The sequence below is a fragment of the Buteo buteo genome, chromosome 11 (genome assembly GCF_964188355.1).
Source record: "Buteo buteo chromosome 11, bButBut1.hap1.1, whole genome shotgun sequence".
Taxonomy (NCBI): domain Eukaryota; kingdom Metazoa; phylum Chordata; class Aves; order Accipitriformes; family Accipitridae; genus Buteo; species Buteo buteo.
The window spans coordinates 21,469,995-21,493,812 of NC_134181.1; the positions used below are offsets into that span (position 1 = coordinate 21,469,995).

Genomic DNA, 23,818 nt, shown 5'->3' on the forward strand with positions numbered 1-23,818 from the left:
ACTAGGCATTAGTCCTGGGCTGAATCATACCAGTGGTGACTTCACCACTGATTTCCTGGTGCAGGTTCAGCTTACATCAGCTTGCTGCTGCACACCAGCCAAGGGCTGCTTTATTTCAACTGGCAACTGCAAACCTGGCATCACTGCAGCTTACAGGACATGGATTTTACCTTTGGCAAAGATAAAAGTCATTTTTACAGGAAAACAAATGACAAATTTGTTGTCAGAAACTTAGCCAGGGAAATCAGCCTTATCAGAGGTCTGGACTGTGACCAAAGGACTGACCTCACTGCCAAGAGGAAAACAGAGCTGGGACTGGAAGTGCCTGGTGTGCAGCCCTGAAAATCAGGCTGATGGGAAAGCTGCTTTCTGATCAGAGCCACTCTCTTATCATCGAATGGACTACATGAATGTCAGTAAACAAGCATTAGGATTTTGAACATAAAGAACAAGAGGTTGAAACAGTGGGAACAGGTACAGCAGGTGGCAGAAAGCCCAGCACTTATGCCAGGAGACTGTTCCATAATCAAAGTCTTAAAGCTCACTTGCTTAGAACAGCATGGGTGGCTCACCACCCTTTTACCAAGGAGCTGCATTTGACTAACAACCAGGTTCTTAAAAGAATTCAAATGAGCTCCTGCTGCAGATTTGAAGCAACAGACATCTGTGCTTTTGGCAGCACAGCTCTCCATATTGAAGGGGCCAAAGCAGTGGCAAGGGGCCATTTAGGGAATTAAAACACATTGCAAGAATTATACTCCCCTTTCAGTTGGTTGCATGCTCACCGGTTGCTCTGAAACGAATGGTGGGCTGCTGGCTTTAATTCAGTAGTGGCAAGTAAGAGACAGACCAGTTGCAGGACATGAATACTCCTGACAGCCCCAAGCAGCTACCCAGGAACTTTACAGAGATGGACTGCCTCCTCCCTGCCCACATGAATGGCACAGGAGCTAGGAGCACTGGGGCCCAGCCTCCATCCTGTGCAGGATATTTTTAGCTTCTAGAAGAACTTTTCTTTGGCAAAGGTTCTAAAATATCTTTAGATCTAAGATACAGCCTTACTGTAATATTTTAATCCAATTCTAAGAGATCCCACAATTAATAAACAGGTTTGAGCCAGAAGCCAAGACATTTTTCAATACATTCTTCTTTTGATCCCGTTAAGTACTGCCAGCTCTTTGTGTATGCACCAAACTTGGGTGTGTAGTTTGTTTTCGTTGTTCCTGAAATGCACCCTTGCCCACCTCAGTATCTGCAGTTTTTTCCAGCAGTAGCAGGGAACCAGTAGCTGGAAGCAAAACTTGCTGCAATCAAGGCATGGGGAGAGTGTCGGACATGAAACAGACCACTTCCTACCTGCATGGATTGTGGAACTGGACAGCTTTCAAAGATCTTCTGGTTCAAAAGCAAGCAAGGAGACATTATCCCTTTGGTGCTTCTAGTGCACTGAATTGCAGTTTACCTAGAAAGCAGCACATCCCTGCATTGAAACCCGGGATTCTCCAACCCAGAGAGTTTAAGTGCTTAGTATGCACAGAGACTATGCAGCAAAACCAGAGAAGTGGTTTGTTTGGGTTTTTTTTCAACAAATAAACTTAACCATATGCATCTCCCCAACTAAATCAGAACACAAGCAGTCAAAGCAGTCTATGTTTTAATGGAAAAGGCCAATGCCTTAACTACAAAAATATATTAAAATACATAAATAAGTTACTGTAAGAAAATAACTGTTCCAAGGTTATACCTCTGTCTTGCATAAATACCACATTTGCACTTAAACTCTGATGCTTTCTTCACGAAGCTTTGGCCTGCATAATAACATTTCTCACCTGATGGCTTAACTAAAATGCTACCTTTGCAATTACTTCCCCTTACAGTGGAGCAGGGGACTGAATTAACCGCTTGTCATTACTGGTCCATTATCTGCCTGCTGCATGGAAACACTGTCTCTGTGCAACTGCTGCTCCCCCAGCCATTTTAAGAAGAGGCTGTTCCCACACGCATTATCCTGAACAGCACGTTAAAGTTGTTGCTTCTTATTGCATCCCGACAAGCACTGATCACTTGTGTTTTCGGTTTGCCAACTGTAAAGAGAAAAAAAGGAGAGAAAAGAAAAAACACTTCAGTTACTGAGAAACTGGTAAAAATACCTGTTTGATCCAGTCTCAAAATGTAGGTGCTTCTCTCAAATGTTTATTAAACACACAGTGAAACGCCACCTTTTTTCTAATATGTAAATAATATCCTTTTTTAAAAGAAGAATCGAATGTAGCTCTATTATAGGAGAGCTTAAAGGACCTATTGAAAGGGGAATGCTACAGACAAAATATCTCCTTCCCCAAAGACCTACAGAACTAAAAATAAACAGCCCTGCTTAAGTTGATAAGTTTTTTTAAAGCAGAATTATAAATTAAGAACTGAAACACTACTTTAAAAATGTTTTTAAAATTGTGTTCAACAAAACTTGCAATTTCTATACCATCCAGAAATCTGGAAACTGCTTTGAACTGTTCTTTCTAAAATTGTGATCCCAGATTATACTGGACACTCACAGTTGACTGTCAGAGGCAATTGGCTATGGCTGAGAAATGAAAGAGTACTTCTACTAATTTAGTTTCAGGCCAAAAGGTTTGAAGTCACTTAACTAATCCAGTTGGTCTCTGAGATACATCATATCTGCCTCACTGCGGTCCAAGGCTCCCCGCCCCATTCCATCCAAACACACATACTTACCACGTAACCGCCCAGCCCTCTGAATTGCCTGATTCACAGCTTTCAGATTATTCAATAGCTCCGTGTGATTGTTGCAACGAATTTTGTATTGATTTATTAAATCTCTGTTAAGATCATACAGCTCTATGTACCGTGTCTTCATGTGTTTCCTGGGGGAACAATGAGTCCAGTTATTTGCATCTCGGGGCACAAGACAGTCATTCCTGGTTTGTCAATACAAAGGTAGAGTGATACATGGTTGTGATGGCTACCACAGTTACCCACCTGTCTGCCAGCTACAAGACAATAGACTTGTCTAGACATGTTGGTTATACTCATTATCTTACAGAAAGAAAAAAAAAAAGGTCTATTTTTGCAGTTACTGTATCCAGCAAGCCAAAGAAGAGATGCCACTTTCCCCAGTGAAAGTAACAATGCTCTGCAGTAGCTCAGACTACTTTACTGCTGCTCTTGACAGTAAAGATAGGACATTCACAGAACACAGCAAATGAGAAGGAAAAGACTGACACTTAATTTCTTTCTTGGTGTTGTCCAAAGTTCACACACCACAGAGAGCTTTTACTGCCTTCTTCCTCTAATGTATCTTTTCTAATGCTTCTCACCATCTCGAGGTTGATTCACCCCACTGGCTCTATACTAAGTCCCTACCTTTCCCCTTTTGCCTTCCCCAGACTGGTTTTCCACCTAAAAAACAAGACAAGGCTCAAGGAGAGCTCATGGAGGGACCGGCAAAGGTACCAATTTCTACATCAACAGTTGTAACTAGGCAACCCCTGTATCACACACATGGGTTTTTGTGCTCTTTTTCTGCCTGCAAAGCAAAGACTGACCATTCTAAAACACACAAGCTAAACAGCAATTGCTCACATGTCTCCCAGGAGTCGTGCATCTTCCGCCTGAACCAGCACGCTGCGGATGAGGTTGGAATGTTCAGCCATATCAGCAGTGAGCCTCTGATTCACCGCATGGTGTTCATCCACCTGCCCAAGGCAAACAGTCACAAGAAAGGACCCCTGGCACTCTGGGCATATAGGTAATTGTTCAAGCTAAACTGTGGCTCAGTGTAATAGGAAATAACATCCCAACTTAATCTACCAGCATCCCTGGGACCATTCTCCTTCCCCTCACCCCCTGGCTGCCAGAGCAGTTCCTTACCCCCAGAAGGGGGTGATCAGGCTGTGATACACACCTTATGCCCTGACCCAAATCCACAGCTCAGTCTCCCAGACAACACATTTACATTATTTTAAACAATCAACTGCTGGGGACCAAGAATCCGTTCTACCGAACAAAGAATAAACAGAAAGTTGAAGGTGTCCCATTGTCCTCTGCACAGGACATATAGCAAGCCATGGCTGGCCCTTTTCCACAAAGAAGATAAAGCGGTTTAGAGATCCTCTCATACAAACGCCCACAGTGACTGCTTAGCTGCCAATTTAGAAATGCCCGATGCCTCCTCACCTTGACCAACACTTTCCGCAATTCCTCGAAGTATGCGGGGAAATCCGCTTCCACCTGCAAATCTTCAATGGCCAGAAAGGAGGCCATTGACTGGATAATGTCACCAGCTAGATCAATATCATCCGTGTTGATGGAAATCTGTCAGAAAGGAAAGAAAGCACATCAGTGCTCTTCCATGCCAAAACATCTCCCAGAACTTTCTAACAGTTACTCAGGCTCAAAGCAGTTCATTCTATCAAAAGGCAAAACTGTTGCACAAGCAAGCTCTATAGCTTTAAATAGATAAGGAGACACTGATTTCAAAGGGGCTTTTATTCAGGCCTGGGGCAAAGAGGCATCTGTGCATACAGGACTAGTGCAGAAGTTCCAGGCAGTCTCTGTGCCTCAAATTATGGCTCCCTGAAACCACTCTGTGCAGGAACAAATACCTTCCTACAGATCTGTAGTTTTCTTCATTGACTGGCCCTAGAATTTTACTCACTAACAGCAAACAGACCCAAAAGTTTCCAAAAACATCCCTAAAACATGAGTGCTTCCTCTGTCCTGTTCGGTCCTTCTTCATTTTCACTACCTCATGTTGGCACCACCCTTAAGTTTCACCAGAGTATAATTAAATGGGTGTTCCCCTTATGCACAGAGGTACTCACCTCTCCGCCAGGCTTGATTTTGATGCAGAGCTGACCTGCATTACGAAGGGAAGTGAAGCAAACCTGAAAGGGAGCGCTCTGAAACTCTGCATCTTCTGGTAGCAAGAAGCTCTGATTCAGCCACATAATAATCTTGCAAAAATAAAATTAAGAGCATTAGCCATCACCTGCGTGGAAGGCCTGGAGAACCATGCAATGTCCCTGCACGTGATGTGCACCAGACTGCTCTGTTCAGGGTACCATGGAAATTTTGTTTACTAAATTTCATCCCCTAAACCCACATCATGAACTCATTAGAATAGGAGCAGCTGACTCCCTGCTCCAAAGTTGAGTATTTGTAAGAAAATCAAATCCAACTACCAGAGACCACAGCCCAAGGTCAAAACATAAGCCCAGGGCTTGGAGAGCAGAGAAAGCTGGGAAGCAAGTCATGGTTCTACTGCAAGAATTTAAAAAGGAAAGTTTCATTTCATCTTGGTTTTTGCCTTAGCCATTTAACATAGTAAAGGTCGTGCAAATATGGCAGAGCCCTACAGTTATGGGGAAAATAACCAGCTCTAATTACTGCCATCCCACTATTCAGATCTTTTAGAATCAATATGATAGCACCACTGCTCATCTGTTACTAATCCAAGCCATTATTTGGGCACTGTACTGCCTTTTTCCTGTTCTCTGCTCATTTACAAAATTCATCACTCACTACAGGGCTCCTGCCACTGGCATTCCATCAGTTGTCACACAGGAAACAACATAATATCTGAAACGCCTCACAATCTCAGGCCATTAGTTCCTGCAGCTGCAGGAATTCCTGAAGCAGGGACTACCTCAATTGAGGCATCATTTAAAAAACAGAAAAAAAGCACCGAGTCAAGTTGTAACACACAGACTCCAAAGGCCAGCAGTGCAGTTCACTGCATAATTTTCCTTTCCTCTCGGCTATCACAAGCTAACTGCAAACCCTCCACCTGCAGTATCTGTACATAGGACCAGGAAATAGGAAGCAGAGCAGAAACTCACCCTTTGCGGTCTCTCATTTGTTGTACAGTTAACAAAGCTCAGGGGCTCTGTGGCCGAGTCCGGGCTACTCAGGGCATACATTGAAAAGCGAGGAAGCTGTCTGGTCAACTCAAATACATGGAACTGCGTGCTGGAAGCAATCCAAAGGAAAAACAGAGATAGTTACTAACATACCAGGGATTCACCTATTGCAATGGTCCCTGGTTCTTTTTTAGCTGGCTACGGACATCAGCAGCTTCCAGCTATGTAATCAGCTGCTTACCGCTTCCCAGAAAAAATGCTAGAACTTGGAAATTCCAGGCTTATGGCGTCATGAGGTTGAATGATTCCTCCCTATTGCTTACATTTTCTATAATCTCTCCAATGAAATATATTCTCTAGGCTAACACATTTATGATTTTACTATGTGAAAGGATTTTTTTTTACAGGTCCAGTGAAGTCTTACTAAAAGCAATAATAAACATAAACAAAGAAAACAAGAGGAGAATTCAGTCCCATACATTCTTTCTGCAGTGGTTGGCTAGCTCTCAAAATATGCGTCCCTGTTCAGGGAAAGGATTTCTGCTTCCGTTCCTGGGGCACTGCCAGTTCTGGCAGATGTGAACAGGGAGAAAGTTGGCATCAAGTGTATATGAAGAGACATTTTATTTCTATGGGAAACTGGAAAAGTGTTGTCTTGAAATCAGGCATATGCTGCTTTCTACTTGCCCTGAAGACAAATGGGTTCAAATGGGTTTGTAGCTTGAAAGACACCATGGTGCCTCCAGGCTTGCTCAAGTACTTTGTCCAGAGCAGCCACCATTCAGGGCCTGGAGAGGCAGCCACTTAAGAGCAGGCAGCCTGGATACAGTCTCTACTTCCTTTTGCTTCCTCCAGAGACCCACAATAAGGCACCCTCTGGACAAGAAATGTTCACTGTTCCCCTAAAGACAGAGCCCGAGCACAGCAGGTCCCAGTGACCCCAGAGCATTTAGACTTTGTCTGGACAAGAGCTCAGTATCACAGGTGCAACAGTGCTTTTAAGAAAGCATTCCAGCTCTCCTTCCAGTGACACAGAGAAGTGGGGCACCAGCTAATTAACAGTGCACTTCCCATGGAACAAACATGAAGCCACACTGTTGCTGTTTCCTGGTCACGCAGTTAGCTCCGGAGACCAGAAGAGATCGCAACACAAAACTCACCTGTTCCTATAACCCACAAAGGCTTTGATGTGCAAATCCACAGGGACATCTTTGGGTGGAGTAAGGGGAACACGAACACAGCCTGAGAGGTTCTGGAGACTGGGGTGTACCACGTGGCTCTCTCCTTCAAATATGCCCTCAGCAAAGATCAGCACAGCACGGATGATTGTGTCTTAGCAACAGGAAGAAAAAGCAGTTCCTAAATTAACAGGTGTCCTCTGGAAACAAACCACCGCTGTTTTCAGAATTAAGCACAGTCAACACTTTACACCCCTCCTCCAAATTGCTGAAATATCCCAGATGACCAGCACTACCACATCTGGACCAGACTGCATCCTCAGCACACCTTGTGCTAGGTGCATTTGCAATCTTGGGGCAGTTCCAGTTTTGCATAGAAAGCCAGCTGAGGTCCAGCTGCATTCACACAACACTCTCACTAACACGGTCATAAGTTAATGTTTAAAGTCAACACAAGGAGTGTTGCAGGGATCACTAAGACTCCTTTCATCCAAGTTAAATGTTAATTGCCTTGGAAAGTAACACATAACAAGAAACAAATTCCATCAAATCCTCTCCCCTGAGACCCATCAAGGGAACACAGCTTGATTCAAAACTCTGTGAAAGGAAAGCAACCACAAAGGGGAAATTACAGACAAAGGGGAGACAGGCAAGTCATCAACTAAACGGTTGCAGGTTACCACTCACCATTTGTGGTGGAAATACACAGCTCCACGTGGGCAGACTGACTGTCCGAGCCCAGATTAACTGAGAGGGCTGTCTGGAGTTGGGTATTTGCTGGAATCACACCTCTCTGCCCATCAGCTTCCTTCAACTGAGCATTCAGTTCAGCCTGTTGCAAAACACATACCCTTCAGTACCAGAATTTCAAGACTTTCATTCAAGCAACCTAGAAAACACACGCATAAGTTCTTTTTTCTTGCAGAAGGTTGCATTACAGTGATTCCCAGACACTTCACGTTGCTATGAATAGCAGCTGGATTAGACATGGAGCTGTGGACACCTTTGCTACAATTTGTTCAAGTGTTTTATTGTCGATGGAGCCCAGGTCTCTACCCAAACCTTTATTCAAAAAAGCACTTAACATATATTCCATTTTAAGCACAAGCTTATATAATTCCATGCTTTTGCTATGGTGGTCATTTACTGTTCAAATATGAGTCTGCTCCTTTCCTCAGACTATTTTTCAAAGCTCTTTATTTCTGCACCTTCACCATCAGGCCACAAGTGCAATTCCTATACCCCGGCAGTGCTCCCATTCACCTGATCCTCTCAAACAATCCCCTCTGACCCCCAAGTTGGTTCATGCATTGAAAATTACAATTTGCAGTCATAAGCCAAAGCACAGGGCTGAACAGAATCCAGCTCCAAACACAACTGCTCTGGCAAGCCGAAGGAGCAAGGAAAATGTTACTTACTAAAATAGAAAAAGCAAGTTCTGAACTTGCACAAGGAGCAAGCCAGATGCAGAAACAGGAATCCCCAGTAGACAATCTTGCTGCATCCTAGCAGGTTACAGCTCTGACTTGTCCGGACTGCCCCACGACCACTTCCCAGCTTACTCTGGATTTATAGCAATAGGAAGGTGTGTTTTGGCCCTACACATTGTTTAAGTAGTACCTTTGCATTTTCCTCATAATTTCTTAATTCCAGCAGCAGATTTTGTTTCTTTTGACTGAGTTCTCGGATCAGATCCTGCTCAGCGCTTGTATCCATTAGGTTTCCTTTCAACTCCTCACCTCCTGGCAGATAGCCTCGGACTGTACAGAAACAAACATAGCCAACTCCAGCAAAGCCTTTCATAGCCTCCCCAAAACTTTAGTTTCTGTAACAAGACCACCTTGTACCACCTCAGCAGCAGACACTAATTCTGGTCTTTAGCTGGTACCATTCAGCTGAAAACCTGAGCATTGATTTACACCCACAGTAGCTCTGACTTTGCTGGTGGTTACGACAAGATAACTGCACATTTAAAAAAAAGAAAAAAGGTGAATTTCCAACCTGTCTTAAAGCTGTCTTCGCCTGACCAGACAAGTGCAGCACCCAGTCCTTTTGCAAGAGGATTCCCACTGCAATCATTCTTTCAGGTGCTTAGGCAAGTTTGCAATTATGCAAAATTAATAAAATGTGTACCTGGATTTCTAGAGCTGGTCAGAGGAGTTGTTACTGTCTGGAAGTGACTGTAAGTCACTGTCAATCAGCCAGTAAACAAGATGTGCCCACAGTAGTTTTTCCCCAAATCAAGGGATAGTTCACTTCAAGGGGTAAGACCTGTTTCCCAGTAGCCCAGTGGAGCACAGAGTTACGGAAACATCTCCAACTGCCTGTGGAGACAGAAGAGCTGAACAGATGATGAGACAGAGACGCTCACTAGGAACTTCCATTTTGCTCTAGGGCTGTGTGCTCTGATTGCAGCTGACAATAAAAGCCAGGGTCAAAAATCTTATACCTGCAAAGAATACGCTGCCTATGTAACCCCTGCAAAAATTGCAGGAAACTTGAAAAGCATTCAGCATGCACACTGTCCTCTGATGAAAGGACCTGCTTTATTATTTCTGAGTCAATCATTCATTTAAAATGAGAGCAAGACAGAAAATACACTGAAACACAGAAGAACACCTCATGTGAAAGGATGCTGGCCCCGAACAGAACTCTAATGACAAGGACTAAGAGAATGCATTGTCCATATAACCCCAAAAACAGGGCCATTACTGTTTATTAACACCTGAATGCTCCAGCCTAAAGGGATCCCCATTGTGCCAAGGTTTGTTTATGATGGACTCATCAGAAAAGGATGATCATGTTCAGGGATATCAACCTACACAACTCTGCTAGGACAAGGTATCTTCAGAACTGTGCACAATGTTCCCCTTCTGTAAGCTTGGGAAAAAGGTTTATATGCTGAAGCCCAAGCGCAGCAAATCCCCGCAGCCTGTGATTAAGACAGACAGCAAAACACTGTGCTATTTAACAAGGACAGGCTTTTGTTCCAAATGGGTTGTGCCAGACCTGCTTGTCTCAAGCCACTGACGCCAAGCAGTCGGATAATCACACCAGTGTCTTTCCTGAAGCCATCCCTGTAAATTCATGCTGAGCTTATTTAAATAATCTGTGATCGTATTTGCTTCCACTCACAGTAACGAGGTCTGACTTCTTGAAGGCATGGTGGGATAAATCCACCAGTTCTGCAGTCTCAGGATAGCATTTTCCAGGAAACAAAGTGCTGTTAACATCTAAAATTTCTAATATAAAGACTATTCACCTCTAGAAGAAAACCAAAACACACGCCCCCTTAGCTTTCTAAACACCTTTACCCACTGTAAAATCCAAAAATTATCACATATAGGAAAAAAAATTTCCTATACTTTCACCTACAACAACATTGCCTGAAGAACCACAGTCTGTACTGAATATAGTTACCTTTGCGTGATTAGGATAGGACTTCTTCTGTTAGGCAAATGAATTTTTATGGCTTCTTGGATCATAATGAAACACAAACTGATTACCACAGAGAAGGCAATATTCAAAATCCTGTTTGCAGATACCGAAACTCAAAACTCCCTTAACTTCGCATAAAGTGAAGGGAATTTGGCACACAAAAATGCCTATGGAACCGAAACAACGTTTAGCTAATCCGAGATGATGTGATGTACCTGATACTGTGTATTAAATGAATATCCTGAAGAATGCTCTTACCTTCACCATCAACTGAACAGCAGATTAACTGGGTGCTCCCATCCATTCTGTAATCCCCCTCCACCACTCCTGCAATCGAGGAAGCAAAATTGTCCTTAAAGATGACCTCTCCAGTTCGGTCACTGCGTGCATCAACCTGGAACAATAAAGAGTTCCAAGGCACAGCGTGAACAGAAAAGCTAACTCCCAAAATATATGTCATGCCATACTCAAATGAGCTGCTAACCAAAAGCCAGCCCTGGTCACAGAACTGCAGGTGAACTTGCAGCTCTGCTGGATCAGAACACCACATGTGGAAAAAACACCATCAAGAAATGACCTCTAGACAGACTCTGCTAGAAGGAACTGCACTTCAGGGATATTTCCCTAAGTTACAAAGAAGAGGAAAGAAGGGGACTGCAAGTCTGCACTTGGAAGATTATGCACACATGAATGCAGCAATGATGGGACTAAACCAAAAATAATCTTAATGCAGCATTTACAACCTCTCCTCTTAGCTGCAGCCCTTGTGTGGTGAATTATTTTTATGAACAAATACCACAACTTTTAATTATCTTTCATTGGAGAAGAACAGCAAGGGGGGGCTCAGTTCCATGCAGTGTGTCTTTTCCAAAGCACAGGACCCAGCATTAGTCTTTCTAGGAGCTAAGGGACTGTTTCAGACCAACAAGCAGGGCAGAGACTACCAGTGGAAAAGAACAGAAAAAGGTGTAAAGCAAGGAGAGGTTCTCTCTTCAACAATGCTATACACCTAATCCAACATAAGTTACAACATATCTGGGCTCTAGACTGCCAGCTTGATATGAAGTTAATTAAATTCCCCCAGGCTAATGAGAGTCATGAGAGGTGTGAAGGAAAAAGCATAGCTTTACAAAAAAAACCTGGCAAGATGCGTCCAGGAGAGATTTGGCAGCTAGAACAGTCATATCTAGCAAAGGGGAATACCAAGCATCAGGCTTAAGAGACTGAGCTGTATAGAATGCCTGTACATACAATTAAATAACGCTTGATTAATCCTGCCATAGTCAAGACTGACGCTGCTCTCCTGTTACATAACCACTTTGTCTTCCCTGTAGTTTGAGAACATTCAGGAAACATCGCAGAGGATTATTAGCACGTCCTCAAGACACAGCTGCAAAAAGACACTCAAGAGCTCTAGGATGTGACATATGATCTCTGCTACCATAGAAACAACTTACCACACCTTAGCAATAGACTCTGAGCTAAGCAGTAGAAGCAGCTTTTCTCTGATCTTGCACTTGGCACAGGATTCACCAGCCAAACTAGGTTTTCTGCAGTAGTTCTTCAACACTCAGCTTTCAACAGTCTTGTTAATTTTCTGGCTGTTCTCATTCAGAAAATTTAAAAGCTTGCTTCAAACACAGCTTCCAGATCTACAGCTCCTCATTTCCCCCCTGTATAAACTCACCTTCCCATTGGACCAGCCAGTGATCAACTCACACACACCATCAGAGTTCAGGTCAAACGCATGTATGCTCATTGCATGATTCTTAGACTGCGGACAGAAAACAAAGAACAAGTTAAGCTTGGATATGTTTTCTAAATTGCACATGCTTGACATATGCAAGACACTGGAGTATGAGGCTACAGAGATTACAGAAAGGAGTACAAAAATGTCTCTTAACAGGAAGTTTGAGCATCACTATCCCTAAGGTCACACACGTCTGAAATCTTAGCCTTTGCATTAAAAATCTAGTTGACTGCTCTCAAAATACCTCATCTTTCCTAAGCAGTTGATTAGAACTCAGAAAAACAAAGTGTAAAAAGCCAAAGTCTCTAAGAAAAAAAAAAATCAGGGCTTCAAGATTGCCATAAAATGAGACAACTGAGGAAAGCCATTAGCCTCTTCCTGCCACCTCTCCTAAGGAGTCCTTTCTCTTATTACTATTAGACTGGTCTAATCTGTGTTATATTAAGAATATTAAAATGAGCATCAGGAAAGGATCTTGCCAATATGATTTGCTGCAGCAGCAAATTGCTCTTGATGTGAAAAATTAGCTCTGAACATAGGCAATGCAAGATTAATTCAGTCTCTGAAAAACAGTTTATCAACTCAACAAAAGAGCCAGAGGCATTTCCTAACAGTGAACTCAAATTTCTCTGTTGCTTAAACAACCCTGCAAAGCTGAAGCATCCCTAGTTGTACAGCTGTATCAGTGTTCCTTAAGCCATCACCAACAGTCCCAAAAGCACTGAAGGAACCGACACGGTATTAATTTTGCACGTATCTATAAAAATAGGTAGGTTTTGTAAGAACAGAATTACATTAAGTTCTATGCTCAGCAGAAAATTTCAAGTTCATCTAAGGAGTCAGGATAACATCAGAACAACCTGAGATCGCGTACCAAATCTCATAGTAGCCTTCAAGCATTCAGTGATGATATTGCAACACTGGACTAACCTTAATCCTCCAGTAACGGGCTGTCTTGTCATAAACTCCGACCGTCCCATTAGCAAGAGCATAGCCAAACCGACTGCCATACATGGGGCTAAGTGCAGTAATAGTCTTTTGGGGGGAAAGGAGGGAGAGAGAGGATACAGGAGTGAAAACTTCTGCAACTTCAAGTAACAGAGAACAGACTATACAATCTCTCTATCATATGAACTGTACCATACTTAAATGGTAAGTAAGCCTATTGTAAGAAGCATTAAGTACTGAACTATTTTTAAAAATCAGTTTGAAATCACCGAAGGCCTCGTAGGATTCCCTCACACAAACTGCATTGACAGTGTTAAGATACACTTCTGCAAAGATTACAGAATTGCCCTCAAACAGTGTACTTTGACCAAGTATTTCCTACCACAAGTAGCAACACAACTGCTCATAGGATTCCTGCAGTCATCAGTGCTAACAAGTTTTCACTGAAAACCTACTCCAAACACACAACATTCCTTAAGCTTCAGGAGCTGAGGATGCCAAAGGGTTCAACTTTACAAGGGTTGGGAAAGCCCTAGAGATATTATTGGTAGAAAATGTTTGCCCAAGATTAGTGAGATAAAAATTAACAGCTCCCACAGCTGGACTTCTTTGGAACACAATTAGAACACCAGGCTACATATTACCTGAGTAACAGCTCCAGGGAAAGACCTGAGAGTCATAACTCAGCCTGTTTCTCACTCTTTTTAAGACCCCTTACCGTACAATTCTTCATTGAGCTAAGGCTCTCAGTGCTTGGAAATGCTGGTTTTTCTGTGCAGTAAGACTAGAGATTTTAATGTCAGCAGGAACAATTGCAATCATCTGTCTGGTCATCTTTACAACATAGCACAGGAGACTTCCTTAAATTAAATCCTCCACCAACTTCTTAATTAAGAACTCAGCTGACTGTGCTCCTCAATTTTTTTTTTTAATCTAAAACACGGTTTCCAACCCCTTTATCGTTCCCTCTCACAACCTTCTCCAAAGCCTTTCCCAAGTATCAAAACCCTCTAAATGGCAAGCACACAGTAAGGACAGAAGACTCCAGCAACAGTCAGAAATTCAGAAATGTAGCAATGCTCCCTTTATACCCAACTGTCCATTTATAAATTCAAGAATCACAACAGTCTATGGCTTCAGTTTCACGAGAGTAAGTGATTAAACACAGAAAATGCAAACTATTCAAGTCTTCCAAAACAAGCACAATGTATAAAGCCATTGTTCCCTGAATTTACCTTCCTAAAAAGAAAGGTTTTAGTCCAGCTGTGTCCTTTTAAATTAGAACAGTAGGATTGTAACAGGCCTCCTAAGACTCTACAAGTGCGAATTTAAAATAACTCTACTGTGAATCTGGAAATAAATCACACACGAGAGTGATGGACCTTTAGCTTCCCTTTAACTAGAAATCACAACACGAGTCTAGACTGGCTAGCGTACAGACAGCAGAATGTGTTATAGGCCCAGTTCTAATTCTAGCTATAGCAACAGCTGCCTTTCCTAGAACACCGCACAGATTTGTCCTTCATAGCTCTTCATAAGTGGTTTAATAACTAACCAAGCCTTTTAGCCCCAACTTGGGCAGCAGGGAGACCTCAGATCTTCAAGGATAAAGGTGTGTAACATGTCTTTACCCTGGGCCCACAAGGGTCATGAGAAGGCTAAGAAAACTCCTAAATGCAATTAAAAAGGTATATTACTTCCTTCCAAGTAACCAAAATTTAATAGTGGGGATCTCCTCTCAGTTCTTCTCTCAAGGGCAACTCCCACACCTTTTATTTATCCCTCTTAACTTATCTGCCCCATACTTTACTTTAGGCACTGCAGCCCTGTTTATACAGCCAGCATGTAACTCCAATTGCAATATAAACCTCCAGTTTTGCCTAAGCAAGACCTTCCTACCCTGCCATGCACCATCTGGATACACACGGGGGCAAGTTACTTAATCATGATAGTGTCAACGCATTTGAGGAAAACTGTAGAAGACATTCTTTTGCTCAGAAGGCACTAAGAGCTTCAATCACAATCCAGTAACCTTAATCACCTTTGGACAGGTCCCTGACTTTCAGTCAAGCAGTAGTTACTTTTCTCAACCCAGTGAAACATTTGTAAATAAACAAAGCAAAAAAACCCATGTATAATGGAAGGTATTATTAAACTCGTGCAACTTTTGCAGTTCTAGCAGAATAGATACTGTGCCAAATAGTTAAGTAACTATTTAACTGCACAATAAATCTGAACCAGAGTAACCAGAGAAGCTTTACAGTACACAATACTTTCACCTCCATCAGCAATTATAACAAACATTAGCTAGAAGTAATTTACCTCTGTCTCTGACATTTCTGCCAGGATCTCATCTTCTTTAAACACCCGGATGTCAAAATCTTCAGAGCCAACAAGAAGCTAGGGGGAAAAAAAACAGTGTACCTTAAAAATAGTTATTCAAGCTAAGGAAATAAAAAGGACATACTCCAGGACCCAGAGGGCAAATAAATATTCCGAGTCCAGCAATGAAGAGGTTTTAAAAGCTGTATGAAAAGCTGTCAGTGGAACAAAAGGTACCCTCTGCCAAGACAAGATTTCAGAAGTCTCCCATTGATCAATTATTATACTTTTTTTTTGTCAAGCTAGACTCTACAAAAGCATAGTGAAATATCCAGGCTAGGAATGAGAAAAGATACTTTGGAGCATCAGGGCTATGCTCTTTTCTTACTGGAAGAGATTCAGTGTTATAATTCGTCACTGCAATTATATGCATCAAAAATACCAGATTGCCTGTGTTGGAGCAGGAGACCTGCAACTCAGTTCTGACTTGTACTACACGGGTTCAGAGAAACAGCAACTCCCAGTTACTGGTCTGTGAGCAAACAGCTGGAAAAAAATAAATCATTGCTTAGCACTGAACAGCCCTCATTTAAAAAAAAAACCTCAAAACCAATGAATCCAAGTATCAAACCATCACTGCTCCTCCAACCTAAATGGTGGCTGCCACTATTGCAAAGCACGGGTTAAACAAGCTTTAACTTGATGTAAATGGTTATACAAATAGGACATCAATACTGAATTGGGTCTTCTGCATTCTCATTCCTTATCATTTCCCATATCTTAGTTCCTTTCCCGTTTCCTAGTTGAGCAGGTAGAAAGTATTAACTGAAAAGGAGCCCCATGGAAAAGCACTTTCTAAAGATGGTGACAAGACATGGCTTCTATTTTGCAAACTGAGAAACCAAGGAACAGATCTGCGTAGTGCCTTGCCCATAAAGTCATCCATCAAATCAATGACAAGCAGAATTATAAATGAAATTTCAAAACCTGGTAGTACCTTTCCCCACTGGAACCGATGAGTCTTCCATCTTTACTTGGCAGAACAGACACAAATCCATACTGAAACCGGATTTTTAAAAAGGTTACAGGCTTTTTTTTTTTCTTCCAAAGTAAAGGTGCTTCAAATTATGACAAACTATATTACACCAAGCTAAGCTTACTGTAGTTATGGAAATAACTTACAAAAAAAAAAAAACCAAACATATGTAAGAGGTACAGATTTCTTGACAAATCACAACTACTAGCAAAAAGTGACCAGCTGAAAGCACAGAATCCTGAAACAATTACTGGTGATGCTGCATTTCCCAGAGGTGCCTAGAAGATGTTGAAGATAGTCTTTTTTTCATTTAGTTTGATTCAACTTGTCCACCTCAGTGGCTTTCATTCCACTAGACTGGAATTTGAAAAAGCAAGGAAAAAGCTTCCCCCCGCCCAAGTCTTTGACAAGATGGGAGAATGTAACCTGTATCAATCTAAAATCTTGAGGACAACAGTGACTACAACAAATCAGTTTTGTTAGCTACTAAGTGACAGAAGTATATTCATGTAGTTTTAAAATCAGTCTATTTTAAATGTAGACATGTTTTTACTGGGACGGGAAGAACGGAAATGAAGCTAGCACACCCATTTATCAGATAAGACACAAAGTGATAAATAACAGTTTAAAAACATGCTTCTGTGCATTTTCTCAGAACTTCAATTTTAAACCAGAGGCGGTTTCATGAAAGCCACAAAAAAGAAAAAAAAAAGAAAAAACCCACAACAGCAAAAAAAACATATCACCTAGATAATTAAGATTTAAAAGAACCCTAAAAAAAAAGTCTCAGCAAATGCATGCTGGGCTAACTGGCAGGGTAAGTTAGTTGGATAACGCATCCAACTCTGCTAGCTCAAAGCAGCATCAGATTACACTAACTGCTGAGAATAAAACTTTCTCAAGCAGAAAAAAACAGCTAAACAACAAAAAAACACTTAGAAGCACAAATGCCAAAACATTTAGAGCCATAGATCAGTTTCCTGGTTTCTGAATCTTTATACACCGTCTCTACTTTCTATAACCACCTCTCAAGCACATTAAAAAAAATACACCCTAAGAGAAGCTGTGCAGAAATTGACTGGAAAACCTGAATTTTTTTTCACTTCCTGAAGATCCCAATCAAGCAAAGGGTCTGTGATCAGTTCAGTTCATTTATAAAAAACACATAAAAGGCATAGAGGCCCTTTACACATCACTATAAACATTACATAGTCCAAGTAAACTTTCCAAACAAGGATTTTTGGGGAACTAAACAGAAAAGCTTAAAGACGACAAAAGTAAATATTTTTAGCATGGTGATTTAAGATCATATTTACTTGCATCTGACATACTAGGACGCCATTACTTTTCTTAAAGACTTATTTATAAGCACGATCCTTCAATTCATTCAGGATGGAAGAACACTTACAACAGAGAATGCCATACGAATTCACATCTTCATCCATCCCTTGCAGCCTGCATGATCAGAATGGCAGCTGTTTCCTATTGTTTGTATCACACCTTATCAGCAAGGCACTTGTTACAAGTTCTCTTCATTTTAAATCAGAAAAGCAAAGAGTATTTAATTTCCCCATGTCACTATGAAGAAACAGGAGGACTGGATACGAAGAGAGATTTCTTGATTTTACCAATCATAAGTGAGGCTCTTCACAGCTTTTTAAGAGCTCCCTTTTATATGTAAGATGCTTGCAAGTTCTTTCTCTGACATTTAAAAAAAAGTATTTATAACCATATTCAAGAAACACCACTGGAATAGATGCCTTGCAACTGATGATCACAGGCATTTCATTGTATTTCTCCTGGCATAGTGAAGAAAAATGAGAGAAGTTTCCATTACAGCTAGCAATCAGTTCACCAAAGCACGGCAGTAATACTGTAAAGATGCCATATATGCCTAGTTTTGCACACTGAGTAGTGCCAGAGACCAGTGCTACTCCGTATACATGCACTGAGCATTTGTGCATGTCTTTGCTGGACCGGAGTCTGGAACAGGCACAACTTCCATGCCAGGATCACTTTAACTGGTAAGGTAAGTCAGTCGTATTTGACAACCCATGGGTTTTTATAAGCATTTCACTACAAGACCATGAAAAGAGCTGAATTCACAGGTAAATGGTTACAAACCTCAGTTTTGCCATCACCATCAAAGTCACACAGTGCCAATGAACGAACATTGTCTCCAGTAACCTAAAATGAGAAAGACAATCCTCAATACTGATGATAGCCATCAGAAGTGAAACTAGTTTTATTATCTCAAACTGCAACACAACAATTGACATAGTCAACATTCAAGCAACATCTGAGTGCACTGAATACACAACCAAAATACAGTTTAAGGTCTGAGATAAATTAAGAAAGATCAACAACCAAATTAATATTTATCATATTTAAAAAAAAAAAAAAGAGAGGAATTAGTGCCATTGAAAGAATCTTGCAATAACATCAAAAGCATTAGGCGTAGCCTTACTGTCCAAAAAAGGTCATTTCCTTCATAATCAAAGCCCTGCAGGGCACAGTTTCCACCAATAATAGCAAGTGGAGATGAAATATCTCCCAGCTTTCCAAGAACTATTGCATTGGCTCCATCTGAAACCTACAGAGAAACATTAAAGGAAAAAGAAACAGCGGAGAATGAGACATCAGAGTACACAAATCAAAAAGAAAGCTTCCAACGTTATCAGTATCAGTTTAGCTGAGCTCTAAATGCCTATTAAATTTTTTAAATTTTGTCTTGCTAGGTGACATGTGACATATTATGAAAATTTGCTCTCGCATGTGCCTACAGACATACATCACATTGGTATTCTTCTTTTGAAATATTCCAGATATTCTAAAGGCAAAATGTTCTGAATACAGCAACATAACTAACACAAAGAACAGAAGCATAATTGACACAGTAATGTAAAAACTGTGATCTCTAGAACAGAAAGAAAAAGAAAACAATAAAGATACTAAAAAAAGTAGACAGTTAAATTATCTTGCCTCTCTGTAAAACAAATCCGAGTTGTTATATACGTCATAAGCCAGTAAATTAGTCTGTGTTCCAACCAGAAGACAATCATAACCGAGCTGAGGGTTCAGCACTCCCGAAGCTAGACAAGTGATCCCTTGATTAATGTTGAGAAGAGAAATGTCCGAATCTTGGTTACTTTGCACCATTCGGTTTGTGCTCGTTCTCTGTCCTCGGGCATAAGGATTATGAATAAAAACCTGTAGAAACAAAGAGATAAATATTATCACAAAGCATGTATGTGTTTGTATACAAACATTAAAGACTACTGTTTGGGTAATAACTGCAATGGGGAAGAAAGGCATTCACTCAACCAAAGTGAGGATAAAAGACTGGGTTTTTTGCTGACAATATTGTTTCTGACAGTTATTCTTTAAACTATACCAGAACAAGGAAATGGCAGGAAAAACCCTGCCCTGGCCAGCGGAGTTGTGCCACCATTGTTTTGTTTGTTTCTGAAAATGGCAACTGACAGGTCTTCAGAGTAAGACAAAAAAAGCAAACCAAAGGGAACAACAACAAACTAAAATTATGTCCAGCTGGTAGCAGTGTTACCAAAAAAGCCCAAACATTTAGGACAATTTACCTGGTACCTATCTGTAACGTCCATTTGTAGGTAAGCACGGTTAATTTAAAAAGGGGCCTGTGATAAATAAGTTTTTATTCTCACTGACCAATATTCAGTCACTGTAATTGTTTCCAGCAGAACCGGGGGATCAGAGGATATTATGCTTAATAGCCTTTGCTTTATGGCTGTACAGTCTCTCTCTCAAACAAGCCCTTGTTCTAAGCTGTTCCTAAATGCTCCACAATAAAATTAATAATAATTCTGGGAAACATCACAGATGAACCAAGTTTGTATTTACAGCAACCTAAATGCCTCTGTGGGTTTATGCTTCAAGCTCTGTTTTTTTATTAGTTAGGTTGTATCTAACCCTCTTTTGTTTGTATTTCAAACTCAAACAGAGCACACACAATGTTTTCTGTTCCCGCAAGGCACTCTTTGCATCACCTACAGAAACCTTAGTGTTGTCCCACAAACAGGGTTTGTTTACCTGGTGTGCAAGCCAATAACACAACAGAGCTGAGGTATTTTCAAATTAATTTCACTGATGCACATGAATGGGTGCCTGTCTCAAGACAGCACACCCTTGTCTCAAAAATTCTCACATTTATACACTTTACTAATACATATCATTATTATTTTCCTTAATGATCGGTTCTTTCTTCTTCACCCCTCATGTAAATGAGTGCACAGGCTCCGTCTTCTTCCTTCATTGTCTTCTTTTGAGTAGGTGGTATCATTTGAGTAGGTGGTTGCGATCTCCCCCTGTAGGAATTACCTCTTACCTACTTCTTCCCTAATCTTGGCAGTTCCAAGCAGTTCTTCAAGGTTTATTGACCAGACTACAATCCATTACCTTTTCAGAAATAAGCATAAAGCTCCATTGTCTAGTAGTTAGTTCCTAAACCCTAAATCATGTTCTGTTACTGTTTCCCTATTTTAAATATTAACTGATGGGGGCTGTACACAGGGCTTTAGCAGCTCCCTGGTTATTTCAATCATATTATATGTATTAATTGATAAACTTAGCACCGTTTCCTTTATCAGCACCGAGCTTAGTCCGCCACAGCACTAAGGCTCACTGCTGTAACTGAGAACGGTACGGTAAAACCCAGGGTGTGAAAAAAAAAATCCCATTGCCTGCCAGAAAATGCGAAAGTTTCCTTGGAGACTTGGGTTACCAGCTGCTAATTTTTCACAAGCTCCCTGTTGCCACAAAGCAGAGCTTCGAGTGCCGCGTCCCCCCCCTCCGTGCCTGCACAGCTCCGGTGCCTCGGCCGCAGACTCTCGGCCTACAGAGAGAGAAGAAGCGAGCAAGACCTCTCTCCCTTGCACGGCTCTTCCAGCGGCGGGCAGGGATGCCGGCCGGCATTAACACCGTTTTCTGCTGCAGGCCCCAGGGCGGCACCGGGGCTCCTCAGCCCAGCCAAAACCCCAGAGACACGCTGTGACCTCGGCAAAGCCGCCGGGCGCCGCAGGGCCCCTCCGCCGGGGCGAGCAGGGCCTGCCGGCGGGAGAGCGGCCGCCCCCAGGGGCGGGGGACGCCCCGGCAGCCGCCGGCCCCCGAGAAGGATCTTTTCCCCTCAGCTCGGCGGGGGCACGGAGCCCCCCGCCCCGGCCCGGCCCCCTGAGGAGAGACGGGCGGGATGGCGGGCCGCGCCGCCCCGTTACCTTGCCCGCCTGCGTGGCGGCCGCCAGACAGGGGTGCGTCCCGTCGTACCGGCCCAGCGCCACCATGCGGGGCAGGATCTTGTGGTTGAGCTTCAGCGTGAACACGGGCACCAGCATGATGGCGGCGGTGGGAGAGGCCGGCCCGGGCCCCGGGCCCCGCCGCCGCACGCCGGCTCCGCCGGCACTGGGCACCGCCCGCTCGCGCGCGCCGCCGCGACGTCAGCCGGGAGGGGCGGGGCCGCGGCGGGGAGGGGCGGGGCGTGCTGCGGCAGGCGGGGCGGCCTCGGGGGGGCGCTGTGGCGCCGGGGTGACGGGGCAAATGGGGGGCGAGGGGGGCCGTTGGGGGAACTGGGCGGGGCCGGAGGTGTGGGGGGGGCAGTTGGGGGAACTGGGGGGCAGCTGGGGTGTAGGACTGGGGGGGCAGTTGGGGGAACTGGGGGGCAGCTGCAGGTGTAGGACAGGGGGGGCAGTTGGGGGAACTGGGGGGCAGCTGGGGTGTAGGACTGGGGGGGCAGTTGGGGGAACTGGGGGGCAGCTGCAGGTGTAGGACAGGGGGGGCAGTTGGGGGAACTGGGGGGCAGCTGGGGTGTAGGACTGGGGGGGCAGTTGGGGGAACTGGGGGGCAGCTGGGGTGTAGGACTGGGGGGGCAGTTGGGGGAACTGGGGGGCAGCTGCAGGTGTAGGACAGGGGGGGCAGTTGGGGGAACTGGGGGGCAGCTGGGGTGTAGGACAGGGGGGGCAGTTGGGGGAACTGGGGGGCAGCTGGAGGTGTAGGACAGGGGGGGCAGTTGGGGGAACTGGGGGGCAGCTGGGGTGTAGGACTGGGGGGGCAGTTGGGGGAAGTGGGGGGCAGCTGGAGGTGTAGGACTGGGGGGGCAGTTGGGGGAACTGGGGGGCAGCTGGAGGTGTAGGACTGGGGGGGCAGTTGGGGGAACTGGGGGGCAGCTGGAGGTGTAGGACTGGGGGGGCAGTTGGGGGAACTGGGGGGCAGCTGGAGGTGTAGGACTGGGGGGGCAGTTGGGAGAATTGGGGGGCAGCTGCAGGTGTAGGACTGGGGGGGCAGTTGGGGGAACTGGGGGGCAGCTGGGGTGTAGGACTGGGGGGGCAGTTGGGGGAAGTGGGGGGCAGCTGGAGGTGTAGGACTGGGGGGGCAGTTGGGGGAACTGGGGGGCAGCTGGAGGTGTAGGACAGGGGGGGCAGTTGGGGGAACTGGGGGGCAGCTGGGGTGTAGGACTGGGGGGGCAGTTGGGGGAAGTGGGGGGCAGCTGGAGGTGTAGGACTGGGGGGGCAGTTGGGGGAACTGGGGGGCAGCTGGAGGTGTAGGACAGGGGGGGCAGTTGGGGGAACTGGGGGGCAGCTGGGGTGTAGGACTGGGGGGGCAGTTGGGGGAACTGGGGGGCAGCTGGGGTGTAGGACTGGGGGGGCAGTTGGGGGAAGTGGGGGGCAGCTGGAGGTGTAGGACTGGGGGGGCAGTTGGGGGAACTGGGGGGCAGCTGGAGGTGTAGGACTGGGGGGGCAGTTGGGGGAACTGGGGGGCAGCTGGAGGTGTAGGACTGGGGGGGCAGTTGGGGGAACTGGGGGGCAGCTGGAGGTGTAGGACTGGGGGGGCAGTTGGGAGAATTGGGGGGCAGCTGCAGGTGTAGGACTGGGGGGGCAGTTGGGGGAACTGGGGGGCAGCTGGGGTGTAGGACTGGGGGGGCAGTTGGGGGAACTGGGGGGCAGCTGGAGGTGTAGGACTGGGGGGGCAGTTGGGGGAACTGGGGGGCAGCTGGAGGTGGAGGACTGAGGGGAGATGGGGGGCATTTGCTGAGGTCGGGGGAGATGGGGGAGCAACTGGAGGTACTGGGGAGCAGTGGGGGATGTAGGGGGCAGTGGGGGGAGCTGGGGGCAGGAGGGCAGAGGCGATTGCCCCCAGGCAGCTGCAGAGGCCCCCGACACCCACACCACCATCCTGGTCCTGGCTTCCTTGCGGGGTCAGCACCCAGTTTGGGCCAGGCAGCCCCTCCCCGTCGCCAGCCCCC

The 23,818-nt window shown here is 44.4% G+C and overlaps 1 protein-coding gene across 2 annotated transcripts; it reads right to left on the reverse strand.

The window, feature by feature from the left end:
• Positions 1–1,637: 1,637 nt before the first annotated feature.
• BBS2 (Bardet-Biedl syndrome 2) lies at positions 1,638–21,964 on the reverse strand. Of its 2 annotated transcripts, XM_075040361.1 has the most exons (17): positions 21,798–21,964; positions 19,534–19,761; positions 19,019–19,144; positions 18,676–18,738; positions 15,516–15,593; positions 13,176–13,280; positions 12,183–12,269; positions 10,754–10,889; positions 8,678–8,817; positions 7,745–7,889; positions 7,040–7,211; positions 5,859–5,988; positions 4,842–4,973; positions 4,195–4,332; positions 3,601–3,713; positions 2,734–2,882; positions 1,638–2,084 (listed from the first exon to the last, which is right to left on the reverse strand). In XM_075040361.1, the coding sequence occupies exons 1-17, from the start codon at positions 21,912–21,914 to the stop codon at positions 1,978–1,980; spliced, it is 2,166 nt and encodes a 721-aa protein (XP_074896462.1). In that variant the 5' UTR covers positions 21,915–21,964; the 3' UTR covers positions 1,638–1,977. The 2 variants fall into 2 exon arrangements, with proteins under 2 accessions (XP_074896462.1, XP_074896463.1); XM_075040362.1 differs by lacking the exon at positions 13,176–13,280.
• Positions 21,965–23,818: the final 1,854 nt, after the last annotated feature.